The sequence below is a fragment of the Manis pentadactyla genome, chromosome 11, assembly GCF_030020395.1.
Source record: "Manis pentadactyla isolate mManPen7 chromosome 11, mManPen7.hap1, whole genome shotgun sequence".
NCBI classification, from domain to species: domain Eukaryota; kingdom Metazoa; phylum Chordata; class Mammalia; order Pholidota; family Manidae; genus Manis; species Manis pentadactyla.
The window spans coordinates 120,642,858-120,656,530 of NC_080029.1; the positions used below are offsets into that span (position 1 = coordinate 120,642,858).

At 46.7% G+C, this 13,673-nt stretch overlaps 1 protein-coding gene across 11 annotated transcripts in view; it reads left to right on the top strand.

Moving 5' to 3' along the window:
- Nucleotides 1-5,905, top strand: part of NEO1 (neogenin 1) — a 242,085-nt gene extending 236,180 nt beyond the window's left edge. For all 11 annotated transcript variants that reach the window (XM_036907777.2, XM_036907783.2, XM_036907778.2 and 8 more), the window contains 3 exons: nt 117-380; nt 2,373-2,509; nt 3,330-5,905. In XM_036907777.2, the coding sequence (XP_036763672.1) occupies nt 117-380; nt 2,373-2,509; nt 3,330-3,413 (485 nt within the window). In that variant the 3' untranslated portion in view covers nt 3,414-5,905. The remainder of the gene's footprint in view (nt 1-116; nt 381-2,372; nt 2,510-3,329) is intronic.
- Nucleotides 5,906-13,673: the final 7,768 nt, after the last annotated feature.

A 13,673-nucleotide genomic window follows, 5' to 3' on the forward strand; every position in this document is an offset into this window, starting at 1 on the left:
TGATCCTAAGTGCTTATTGAGCTGGTTTCAGAGGCCCCTAGAAGTAACCAGAACCCTAGAATGTGCATATGTTTAATGGTAAAATAAATGCTAACATTTAGACTTTCCTGCGATAGAATCTGTTCGAAACACCCCCAGCACTGACACCATGCCAGCCTCCTCGTCTCAAACATGCTGTACTGACCACCAGGATCCTGAAGGTGCTACCAGCAGCTCCTACTTGGCCAGCTCCCAAGAGGAAGATTCAGGCCAGAGTCTTCCCACAGCGCACGTTCGCCCATCCCACCCCTTGAAGAGCTTTGCTGTGCCTGCAGTCCCACCTTCAGGTCCCCCTGGCTATGATCCCGCACTGCCAAGCACACCGTTACTCTCCCAACAAGGTGAGTGAGGACAGGAGCACCCCCGGAGGGGCCCTTCCGCCTGGCCTACAGCGAGGTCACCTCTTCTTTGCAGAACAGCAAAGTGTATCTCTCGGAGCTTATCCCGCAGTGTAGTGGCCGGGTGGCACTGGTCCTCTCGGCATGCATGTGAACCAGAGAATAATTGGGCAGGGACTGAGGGCTGGCTGACTTTTTGAATTGTGTTTTGGGTGCAGAACCCTTGGCAGTAAAATTCAATGGCTTAGGTTTGACCAGCCGGTCTAGTCTGCTCATCCCCCCAGAATCGCCTCACCACACAGACTGCCTGCCAGCTAGAGAAGGTCAGAGAGGCCAAGACTTGGAAAAAAGGGAGAACCTTTGGATGTGCAATGACCCCTGTGAAAGGAAGCCAATTCTCCAAGTTCATATGGCTCAACAGAAGTTCCCTGACCTCAGAGGCATGCCTTTCCCCCATCCTTCGACATTACTATCCATTATGATGGTTCATTTCAGAGTAAGTCAAGGGTTTTCAGGCTTTTGGTCACAGGACCCACTTACATGCTTAAAAGCTATTGATGCCATGAAAGAACTTTTCTTCATGTGGGTTATACCTGTCAGTATTTACTGTGTTAAAAATTAAAACCAATTTTTAAACTATATTATTAACTTTAAATAGCAATAAGTCTATCATGTTAAAATAAATAGCATATGTTTGAAAAATAACTTCTTCAAAACAAAAATAATAGTGAGAAGTGTGGCACTGTCTTGTATTTTTGCAAATCTCCTTCATGTCTGGCTTAAGAGGAGACAGATTCTTAAACCTGCTTCTGTGTTGCAATACGCTGTTTTTGGTTGAAAAAGAAGAAAATCTGTCTTCACAGATGTAACTAGAAAAGGGAAGAGTATTTTTTTAACTTTATCAGATACCTGTGAGTATTCTTTTTCATACTACAGCAAAACTCAACAAATTATAGTTTCCTATAGGGCTGTTTGTAACATGGAACAGGAAACGTGACCATGAACTACTTGTACTCTGTTCCATTAAAATCCATCTGTCTTGTCCTTTGAATTATATGGGTTATTTGGAAAACAGTGGTTCACTAAGTTATACATAGCTTCCAAATCTTGATACATACCATTTTACAATATCTAAAAATAAATCCATTAATATCACCAAAGTCTTTGAGTTTGGGGAAGCTCTCAGGTTCATGGTGGCAGATACAAGTTTTGAAAGCTTTTAGTTTTTACTTGAAACTTACATTTTATCATTAACAATAAAAAATTCTTGAAGTGACTACCTTCATTAACTTTCTAGAAAATGTCTGCCAGGTGCTCAAGTCTGAATAACCAGTTTGTCAGCCTTTTGAACCATCACTGGTGTTCCACAATAAAAGCATCGTCTTGCAGCTCAAGCTGTTGCATTGCCTGTGTGTAAGGCGGCCACCATGCTTTGGGACATAGAAGCACTTGATGCATACCTTCCGTTTTGTCACAGAATATTTAAAAGACATAATCATAGTCAAGATTCAGTGAAATAATTTTTACTACTTCATTAAGAATGACGTTAAGATAAACTAGCTTCTTTTAAACCTCAAGTGCATGTAAGCGACGCCTTCACGGTTCGGTGCCACTGCCTTAGTCCGTGCCAAGGCCCCAGCAGTCCTACCCACTGTCACGTGTTTACCGATCAGTGCAAAGGCACAGAATGTCTTAATATTATTATGAAAAGCATTTTGACCCCCCAGACAGCCTGCAGGAGTCCCTGAACCACCACACTTTGAAAACCCCCGGACTTAGGAGCTGGGTTTCCTGGAGCCCAATGGGGTGTTTTCTCTGGCCTCTCGGGTGCTCAGCTTTCTCCTGTCTTGCTTCAGTGCCTGTTGAGAGCAGGGTCTCTGCACTGAGTCCAGTGTGTCCCTCACCCTGAAGCCCCGTTCAGACCTTAGGTGCCTTCGTGAGGCCTGGGGGGGAGCAGGTGGGGCCGCACATCTGATGGTGCCCTTTCCCCACCAGCTTTGAACCATCACATTCACTCGGTGAAGACAGCTTCCATCGGGACTCTAGGACGGAGCCGGCCTCCTATGCCAGTGGTGGTTCCCAGCGCCCCAGAGGTGCAGGAGACCACAAGGATGCTGGAGGACTCCGAGAGCGTAAGTTCACAGGGCCACCAGCTCAGCCAGGGAGTCCAGGTGCGTGTCCCAGGGCCTGCTGGTCCTGGGGGCGTGCTGGTCGTGCTGATACTCTGTGCTGGCCCCAGGGTGCAAACCAGATCCATGCCGTCGCTCAGCAGACGTGCACTGAGCGTCAGTGCCGAGCCAGGAACTGTGCTGAGCTTTCGTCTGCTTTTGCTCATACTTACGCTGGTGTAAATGGATGAGCTGCCACGCCAGCCCAGCTAGTCACCCCCCCCACCCATCTACCTGCCTTCCCTTTAGTTCTCCCCTCTCTGGGACTCTTGTGTTGGTTTGAACATCCACATGTTTTTCACCCCTCAGCCTCACTTCATGATCTTTTCTGACCAGGATGCTGTGGGGGAAGGTACTTGCGTGGTTGCTCTCAAAACAGAAATGAGCAGGGTCTCCCTGAGCTTGCACGCTCACATCCTGGTCAGTGTGTCCCACCTCTGCATTTCCAGGGACAGGACTCCCTAAGAGGAAAGCTTGGGCCCAGAGCCCAGGGGACATACCAACCGTGTTGGCTGTGACAGGGACCGAGCAGGGCGAGCAGTGGGGCCTCCGGCCTGTGAGGTAGCCATGGCCCTGAGTGTTTGCAGAGGAGGAGCGAGTGACCACTGCCTTAGGTTCTTAGTGACCGTGGGTGCATCCCCCAGTCTGACTCTTCCGGGCCTGCTGGGATTCGGTCGCCAAGTCTTTCAGGGCAGTTTGACCACTGACTTTAATGCTTTGACCTCTCTGGACTCTTCTAGACGGCTCCTCGGCTCATGTACAGTAACTGTTCTCTTTTCTTCAGAGCTATGAACCAGATGAGCTGACCAAAGAGATGGCCCACCTGGAAGGACTCATGAAGGACCTGAACGCCATCACAACAGCGTGATGCCCTTCACCAGGACATGATCCACACCTGTGTCTAGAAGTCTTGGGACTCAACCTTGAGAACAAGGAGTTGTACAGAGCACGACAGGTCAGCCCTGGAGGGCAGCGTAGACAGCGGACTGCCGCGCCCACGCAGGGCAGCCCCAGGCCTGGCCACCTGCCTTCTGGTCAGCCTGGAGGAAGCCTGTGTCCCGGCAGCTTCCCTTCACCTGCTGATACCGTGCAGGACTGGGCACCATGGGCCAAAATTTTGTGTCCAGGGAAGAGGCAAGAAGTGCAACCTACATTTCACCTTGTGGTCAGGCTGTGTCTTCGTGCTGCAACGGCATCGCCTTTATGGAGTGTAGACATTGGCATTTATGTACAATTTTATTTGTGTCCTATTTTATTTTACCTTCAGAAGAAACACACTATCAAAAACAAGGAAGTCCGTGGTGTTCTCCACAAGTGGTTGACGTTTGACTACTTGTTGGAATTCTGTATGGGAAGGTCATTGACGGTGCGGCTTGTTCTGGAGGCTGGCTTGTTTTTTGTTTTGGTTTTTATTTTTGAATTCTGAGTCATTGCATCCTCTACCAGCTGTTGTTCTGTCACTGAGAGGGGAGGAAATGTTGCATTGCTGTTTGTAAGCTTTTTTTATTATTTTTTTATTATAATTATTAAAGGCCTGACTTTCTCCTCCCATCACTGTGAGATGACAGATCTATCTGAATGAAATGTAACATTGGAAAGACTTGTTCATTGCTTTCTGTGCAGTTTCAGTATTGGGGTGGGGGTGGGCTGGGGGTTGGGACTAGGAAATGGAGGGGCTGCTGAGGTCCTATGAATGTTTCAGTCCTTGTACTTTCTTCCAGAAGCCTGCAGAGAATAGAGGCGTCTTCTTTATTGTCCTTTCCTGGCATGGCCATCACTATTGTCACTAAGTTGCAACTAGAGTTTCTTTTGGGTCTGGTTAAAAAATTCTGTGCAATAGGTGGGTTCAGGGATTTAGCCACCCTGTGTCTTGTTCGTATCCTGGCAAGAATGTGCATGTGGAGGAGTCAGGCGCTGTATTTCCAATTGCAGGAGTGACACAGACCAGATCAAGAGCCCAACCCCATTCTGGGGAAATCAGAGAACAGGTTGGAAACCCTTTCCCGCTGTTACTGTGTGGTCCCTTTGGGGACGTGGGGGGGTAAGGAAAGAGCTTTATGTCCCATAAGCCTGCTTGCTTCTCTCTAGTTCCTGTCCTCAGCCAGTCCACCTTTCCTGGCCATGTTTCAAGGCCCTTTAGGACAACCATTAGCAGGAATGAGGCCGGCGGAGGGCTGCAGTCCCTGTGAGGCTCCATATTTCTTTCTGAACATTGTTCTTTAAGTAGCAGAAGACATGGACAGCAGAGAGGGACAGAGGCGGCAGCTGGCCCCTTCTCCCTCCCAGAGCTCAGCCTGAGCCCCACTCAGATGGTGGCAGAGACTCCTGAGGGACGCCACGGCCTGGCCACGTGCAGACACCTGCGCCTTTGCAAACAGTTCTTAGGGGTTTTTTCTTAAGGTAAGGAGCTGAGGGTTTTTTTAGAATACTAAGAATATATTATGAAGAAGTACAGGGCTGACCCTCAGGCATCTTGCCCTGCTTCCCAACAAATCCCAGAAGAGAGTGTGGAAGGCAAATGGGGCTTTGGCTTGTCGGGAAGAGGTCAGCTGCTGAGGCCTCCAGTGGGTTCCCCAGCCCACCTGGCACTGCCCCAGCCCCATAGGTGCCCCACTTGTCTTTGCACACTGGCTACTTTTGCCTTTTTAGGTCTTATCACACATTTGCTTTTCTAGAAGATGAACTCTTTGTATTTATTATTTTGGGGGCAATGAAAAGTGCAATGCTGGGACTCTTACTGCCATGCTAGTTGGTCACGGTGGATGGTGCCAGGCAGCATTCTGGAAAAGCAGTGCACTTAAACCGATCCTAAAAAGAGCACTCTAGACGCCAGGAGGGCTACATTCCCCAGAAACTCTCTTACCTTTTGCCCAAAGAAATATGCTCGGTATTCGGGGCGCTCCCTCCCATGAACCCTGACGCCTCTGTCCCCTCAGGGCCTTTGTACCTGGATACTGCCACAGAACTGGGGTGGGGAGGGCCTATTTTTAAATAAAATAACGTTCAAAGTTCGGGGATTTTTTTTTTTAATAAAGAAAAAGGAAACCTATTCTGTAATGCACCTTTTCACGATTTAATACATTTTCTTACATCTTCTGTGAGTTTTGAAATTAAACATTGTGTCTCTTGTAATGTCCTAGCTGAGCTGCCACCCAGTAGCTTCCTTCAGGAGAATTGAAACAAATGTGTCTCTTGCCCTGTCACCTGGGGGGGCCCGGAGGGCTGCTGGGGACTCGTCGCTGTGCGCACTTGTTTGGCCTTTTCTGTAGTTGATGCTGTAAACTCTATGGCTTTTTAAAAAATAATTTCATGTTTTTATTTAGTATTGGAAATCCAATACACTTTTTTAATCCAATCATACTCTGGTCTGGTCAAAGAGTTATTTTCCTCTTTCCTTAAGAAAACAGAACTTCGGGGTCCCTTGTTTCCCCCTCAAAGTGACTTTACCATCACCCTCAAATGTAAAGGCAGGGGGCCCATGGGGAGGGGCTGCCGGCGAGCCAGGAGGCTGCAGGCAGCGGTCTGGTGGCCCACCGGCCCCAGACACGAGATCCGTCCCCGTCACTAACCCCTGCTGCCCTGCAAGGCTGTGAACCAAAGATGACACCCGGCAGAGGGAGCCAAGTGACTCCAGCAGAAAAGGACAGCCACTCCTGAGGGGTGTGCGGCCCAGGGCCCCGGGCAGCAGCGCCGCGGGCAGCAGCTCGTTCTGCCGGCACAGCCCCCGCGCTGGGCCCGGGCCCGCCCACTCCCATCCCCGCCCCGCCTGGAGCAGGTGCCCTCAAAGACACCCACCTTTCCTGGGCGGCCTCCCCTGCGTCTTAGCTGGGGATGCTGTAACTACAGCGCCACAGACGGGCGATGGAACAGCAAGCCCTTGACCGCACGGTTCCGGAGGCTAGGAGGCCCAGGCTGGAGCGGCAGCCGGCGGGGTGTCTGGGAGGGCCTACCTGCTGGGTCCGCACGAGGCCGGAGGGAGGAGAGCTCTCCGTGGGCTCTTGTAAGGGCGCTAGTTCCATTCCCGAGAGCGCGTCTCCCACGGCCCCGCCTCGAAATGCCATCACACTAGAGGGAGGATTTCATACATGAACATAGGGAGACACAAATATTCAGCCATAACAGATTTCTCATGGGATATGAGGGTCCAGCCTCAGAATAGTGGTGAACACACAGCCAGAGGGCCTGCCCTCCACGAACCTGCAGGGGAGAGGGCCGGGTGCGGGGCCAGCGTCCTGCTAACTGCTCCCCCAGCTCCTGGCCTTCATCTGCTCTGCCAAGGGTACTTTATAAAACCCGAATGCTACCACTCCCTTCGGCGCCCCACGGGCCTCAGCGTGGGGCTGGAGCTCCCGGGCTGAAGTCTGTGCTCGTCTGCCACAGCCCCCACCGCAGCCCCCAGTCAGCCCCCAGGTCAGCCCCCGTCGCCTTCACAGCCGGCATTCTAGCCGCGGTCAGTGCGCATGGAATGCCCTCTCCACCGCCGGCCCTGCTCTTACCCGTCAGTGCCGGCCCCCCTCTGCATGCCTGGGTGGAGCTCTTGGCACGTTTGACAGTGATCTGTCTGAGTCTTGCCACTGCAATGTGGGTGCCGCAGGGACATCATGTCTCACTCGTCTCTGGGTGCCCAATGCCCAGTGCAGTTTCTGACGAGCAGATGCTTGTCTCCTGGGTAGACAGTCATGAGGACTCGTGTGTGGCTTCCCCCACACACACCACCCCAGGCCTCCACTGGAGGGAACCTAGCAGCTCCCCAGTGTTACTGGTGCCAGAACCCTCCCACTCCACCAACCATGGCCCTTTGGTGTCCTGGGGTGAACTTGAAAGATGGCAAAGACCTGTCTGCCTGGCAGAGTCATAAGAAATGCTGCTGCCGCAACGACCAACTGGGTGCTGGGAACTAGGGCAAGGACGTCCTCCCGCTTGGCTCTAAGACGAACACTACGAACAAGGCTCTATGTGATGAAGAAATGCCAGGCCATCCACCCTCCTAATTTCAGCCACCTTCCTGCCAGGGGTGTGGTATTCTCGGCAACTATAAGCCATCAGATTGTCAGAAGAGGGGGCCACGGGCAGGTGTGGGGAGCAGCAGAGCGCCAGGAGGGGCCTGCTCTGCCCACACAAAGTGCTTGACTCCACACCTCGGGAGGCAATTCACCAGGGGGCCTGGGGGCAGAGGTGGGTGACAAAATTGAAGGAAAATAACACATTTTTCATCTTTTAAACATATGTAATATTTAAAATTGCTATTTAAAACTACAATTACTCTCCAAGCAAAATGGATGATGTTCATCTTAAGATGCTCTTCTGTTCATGTGGGAACTTGGTGATTTTGAAAATGAAAATACGGGCCTAGAGCTGAGCTCAGAAGGGGTTAGAGGGAGCTCTTCCGCACTATGGGGTAAGAAAAATGTATAATTTCCTGAAATAATGGGGGTGGGGAGGTAGCCCTGGCAGCAGGTATAATGAACAAGGTGGTGGGAGAACGAGGTCCTAGCTGGGAAGGTACCCCTAGTGGGAATAGCTGCCCTTGAGATGCCCCAAATAATTTTTTTAAGTGAGATCTGAGAGGTAATTTAGTTCTGGGTGCTCTTTGCATGCCTATGAGCCAAACCCCGTCCCACTCCCTAAATCGGGTGTAATGTCTGCCATGTGGGCACAGCCTTGCACAAGTTACCGGCTTTACCCAACAAAGAAAGGGGCATCTGGGCCACCATGGCAACTGACAGGCCACAAGTTGGCGTGCTAATGGGGACCACAGATGGGATTGGCTCAGCAGAAGCAGAAGCTCAGAGCACAAAGAGACCAGAAGAATCTAAACCTGAGAATTCACAGAGTCCCAGGGGGCAGAAGGGAGGGCCTGAGGCTTTTCACAGGTCAAGAAATGTGAATTCTAATCAGCCTTATCCAGATTTTAAGAGGTAGACTAATCTTAGTGTGTGGGTTCCCATCACTGTACATTTTCACACCCTCCCTCTCGGTGTCCTGGGGCAAAGCCCATCGCCTGCCATTGGTAGGTATGCTAAGTGCCTGCCCCCCATAATGGGTCTGCCTTCTGTGCACCTGGTCTCCCAAAGGAGAAATCTGGGGACCATTCTAAACTCTTCCCTCAAAGCCACAGCACATTGCTCAACAAATCCTGCAGCTCTTGCTCTACATGGTGCAATAGCTTCCCTGTCACCTGCCCAGCAGGATAGAGTACAATGTGGCCCTTGTCTGCCTCTCATATTTGCCATTTAATCTGCCCTGTCTCCCAAACTTGGCCCTTGCAATAGAGAATCATTTGCATTTACAGAATAATCCGTGATGTCTGACCTCTGTACTATTCCCTTTGCCTCAAATTGTCTCCCTGCTCGCTACCCTCACAACTGGACTTCCCTGCCTGGTAAGTTTCTATGCATCTTTACAGACCCAGCCTAACCAGCTGGGGCCCTGAATGCTCTTGTTCATATGTGCGTCTCTTCCAACACACTGTGACCACCTTAAGGAAAACAACCATGCTTGTTCTGGGATTCTCCAGCCAGTGCCTAGCTCAGAGGTGCTCACTAAGTGAACTTGCCTGGTGAGGAAGATGGCCTGGAAGTCAGCAAGGCCTGGTGCTGGGGGAATTGGGCAAAGCCCTGATTCTTCCTGGCAGCGAGTACTCGGAGGGTTTGCAGCGGAGCTAAGGCTGAGCTGGGTGTAGGCATTGACAGGAGACTATCTATCTGGAGGGAGGAGGAGACCACGGCGGAGCCAGGAAGCTGCCCGCTCCCCACGGCCATCAGCGCACCCTGATGAGAACAGACCCCAGCGGAGGCCGGGCCTCCAGGACTGCTCAGCCTGCGGTCAGTGGGTTAAGTGCTGGGCCCCAGAGGGCCAGTGTAGAAGGTCTGGGGGATGCATGGAGCTAGCACTGTCCTCAGAGTCCCTGGAACACTGTGAGGGCAATTCTGGGCCCAGTTGATCTGGGTTTGGTTGGCCAGGTATAACAGGCAGGGGCCAGTCCTAGTGAGTTAAGAATAATTTTCAGACTCAAAACGTAGATCTTACAGAGAATTCTAGGAAGCTTTATGTAAAGGACAGGAATTGCTGGGATAGACCCTTGAATGAGAAATGATGGAACAGGCTCCCACAGACAAAGCTGCCTGGGATGTGGCAGGAGCACCAGCCGATGAACACACTGAACCAGCACCCTGAAGGGAGACCAGCTGGGACTGAAGCCAGACATCCTGAGGTGGGCAGGCGGGACGCTTGCAGCATTTGGGCCAGTCCCCTTTCCCAAGAAGCTGGGCATCGTTCATGGTTTCACAGATATTCCGAGGACTACGCGCAAGGCACAGAGGATGCAAAATGGTTAGTCTGTTACGTGCTCAAGTCGAGAGAAGGACCCAGACATTGAATAGACGGAGGTCCCCACTGAGCATGCAGAGTCCTGACAAAGGGATCTGGGGAAGGGAGGGGCCTTTCGGGCCTGGCTGCAGGTCTGGGAATCCCCCACCGCCTGAGGACACTGACAGTGGTGGGCAATTCACTGCAGACAGGAAATGCGTTTTCTTCCAGCTCTGCCTGCACTAGAACTGAAAAGCAGGGAGAGTTTGGATACTGGCTAAATTACAACATAAATACTTTCAAATGATTTGCTCAAAAGTAAATAAGGGATTTCCCCTGCTGTCGACAAGAAAACTGAACCCAAGCGGTATAAGGCTCTACCTTGGAGAAATCCCAACACCAAGAACCTGGAAGGTGGGGAGGGGAGGTCTCTGCTAGGCTGAGGGTGCCAAACCCCACCCAGCACACAGCCCAGCTCTGAAAGGGAGAAATCCACCTGCCAGGGAGGGAAGCCGCAGGGAAGCCTGGCTGGCACTGCCATATTTACAAAACAAATAAAAAACCCCATCCCTCTTGAGAATTTGTTGAAGATTTTTGCATCTGTATTCATAAGGGATACTGCGTTGTACTGTTATTTTTCCGTATTTTTAAAAATCTGGCTGTGGATTCATACTGAGGTCATACGAGTTTCACAGAATAAGGAATGGTTCCCTCTCTTCTATTCTTGGAAGAGTTTGTGAAGGATTGGTGTTCATTGTTCTTTAAACATTTGGTAGAATTCACCAGGGAGACCATCTGGTCTCGGACTTTTCTTTATGGGAAGTGTTGTTACTAAACTCTCTACTTGGCACAGATCTATTCGGATTCTCTATTTCTTCTTGATTCACTTGGGTAGTTGGTGTGTTTCTAAGAATGTGTCCATTTTATCTAGGTGATCTAATTTGTTAGTGTCCTATTTTTCACAGTAGTTTCTACTATTCCTTTTTATTTTTTAAAGGTTAATTAGTAATATGCCCCTTTCATTTCTGATAGTATTTTGAGTCTCTCATTTTTGTCAGTCTAGCCTTTTCTTCTTTTTCTTTTTTGTTATAAGTAGCAAGTTTATTTTCTTTGATACAGAATTAACAGAGTTAATTTGATGTCCCAAATAAGGTAAGATTGCAACATTTGCTTATAAAAGTATGCCTTGAAACACTTAGTCAGATCTTTGTTAATGTCAGGTTAAAGCAACTGCAATTTCAAGTGTGTTCACAAAATCGAAAAATGTGTTACTTTGGAAGTTTCAAAATGGCAATTCCATCCCAGTCATAATTACCAGGGGCAAAAATACTCTCTTTGCTGAACTTCAACAGCACTGTAATACTATATACATCCACTTTTCACAAAGGCATGTGTATTTTGCAAAGAGTGTATACATTCCTATTACATCATTTTTGGAAATGGGCTCATTTGCCTTATAGGCTCCAAAAGGGTCAACTGTTGAATTGTCAAAGTTTGTCAATTTTGTTGATCTTTTCAAAGAACTGACTTTTGGTTTTGCTGATTTTCTGTACTGTTTTTCTATTCTGTACTTGATTTATTTATGCTCTAATCTTTAATTTCCTTCTTTGTTTAGTTTGTTCTTTTACGAGTTTCTTAAGGTGAATGTTTAGGTTGACTTAAGATCTTTTTTTGAAATAAAGAAGCTTATTGCTATAATTTCCCTCTGAGCACTGCTTTTGCCGCATTTCATAAGTTTTGGTATGTTGCGCTTTTGCTTCTCAATTTTGGTTTTTGTGTTTGTTCATCTCTCTTTACTTTCTAATGTTCTGTGTGATTTCATCTTTGACCCATTTGTTCTTTGAAAGTGTGTTGTTGTTTAATTCCCATATATTTGTGAATTTTCTAAATTTCCTTGTTGTTGATTTCTAGTTTCATTATATGGTGGTCAGAGAATGTACTTTGTATGATTTCAATTCTTTTTAAATTTATGAGACTTGTGGACTATTCTGGAGAATGTTCCATGTGCACTTGAGAAGAGTATGTATTTTTGCTATTGTTAAGTGAACTGTCCTAGATGCCCATCAGATTTAGTTGATTTATATTGTTCAAATTTTCTTCCTTGCTGATTCTCTATCTGCCTGTTCTATCCATTATTGAAAGTGGGATGTTGAAGTCTACAGCTATTATTGTTAAATGAACAATATTTCCCCCTTCCATTATGTCAGGATGCTTCATAAATTTTGGGACCCTGTTAGGTGTGCCCATCAGATTTATAATTATTAAATCTTATGGATAGATTGACCCTTTTATTATTTAAAAATATCCTTTGCTTTATAACAATTTTGTCTTAAATTCTATTTTGTTGATATTAGTACAGCCACTCCAGCTCTCTTTTGACTAAAATTTGTAAATCTTTCATGTCCTTTCAACCTATTTGTGTCTTTGAATATGAAGTGTGTCTCTTATAAACAGTATTTAGTTTGATTTTATATATATATATATATACACACATGTTACTGTATTAAGTAATATAATATCAGCAAATACATATTATACATTCTTTTATGTTATTAATAGAGAAAACACTATTAATGTATATAATTACACATTATATAAATTTATTTATATAAATTTATATATATATTTATTTAATATTATATATATATAAGATTATATATATAAATTTATTTAAATTATATAGTTTTTAAATTCATTTTGCCAATTTCTGCCTTTGATTTGAATATTTAATCTGTTTACATTTTATGTAATTGCTGATAAGGCAGGACTTATGTGCAGAATTTTGTTGTTTTCTATATTTCTTTTTTTTGGCCTGTGTTTCATTACTGGCCTTTTTTGTGTTAAATAAATACTTCCTATTTCCATTTTAATTCCCTTGTCATAAGGCACAGATCATAAAAGAAACATTTTGGAAGTTGCAAGTTGTCAAAATTAAAAATGTTTACCCTTTGAGAGACATGCTTAAGAAAATGAAAAGGCAAGTTATAAACTGGAAGAAAATACTTACAAAACACATTTCTATAAAGAACTTATATCCTGAATATATTATTTGTGATTCAATAACATGAAAACCAATGATTCAGTAAAAACAAATGAATAAAGATTTGAACAGTCATTTTACCAAACAACACATATGGATACTAAATAAACAACTGCAAAGGTGCTCAGCATCTTTAGTCATTATGGAAATATAAGTTACACCAGGAGTTAACATTACACACCCTCTTGAGTGGCAAAAAGACAAGACTGACAACATCAGGTGTTCAAAGGATATACAGTAACTGGGACTCTCATCCAGTTGCTGGTGGGAATGCAAAACAGTATCCCAACTTTGGAAAAAATAGTCTGGCAGTTTCTTACAAAGTTAAACATATACTTACCACATGACCCTACAATATCCCTCTTGGATATTTACTCAAGACAAATGAAAATCCACATCCACATGAGGATTGAACATGAATGTTCATAGGAGCTTTATTCTTAATAGCCCAAAACTGGAAACAGCCCAATTGTTCATCAGTGGGTAATTTAATAAACAAACAATGGAAAGAAAAAGGGCCCATCCACACAAGGGAACGTTGCTCAGCGGCACACACAATGTGGATGGATCTTAAAAGCCTTAGACTAAAGGAAAGAAATCAGACACAAAAGATGACACACTTTGTGATTCCATTTATATGAAATTGTCTAAGACAGAAAGCTTTAGTGACAGAAACAAGATTGCCAGGGTCAGGAGTGGGCGGAGGGGATTGACCGCAAAGGGACGCAAGAGCATTTGGAGAGTGACAGACATGTTCTGTGTCTTACTTGCTGAAGTTGT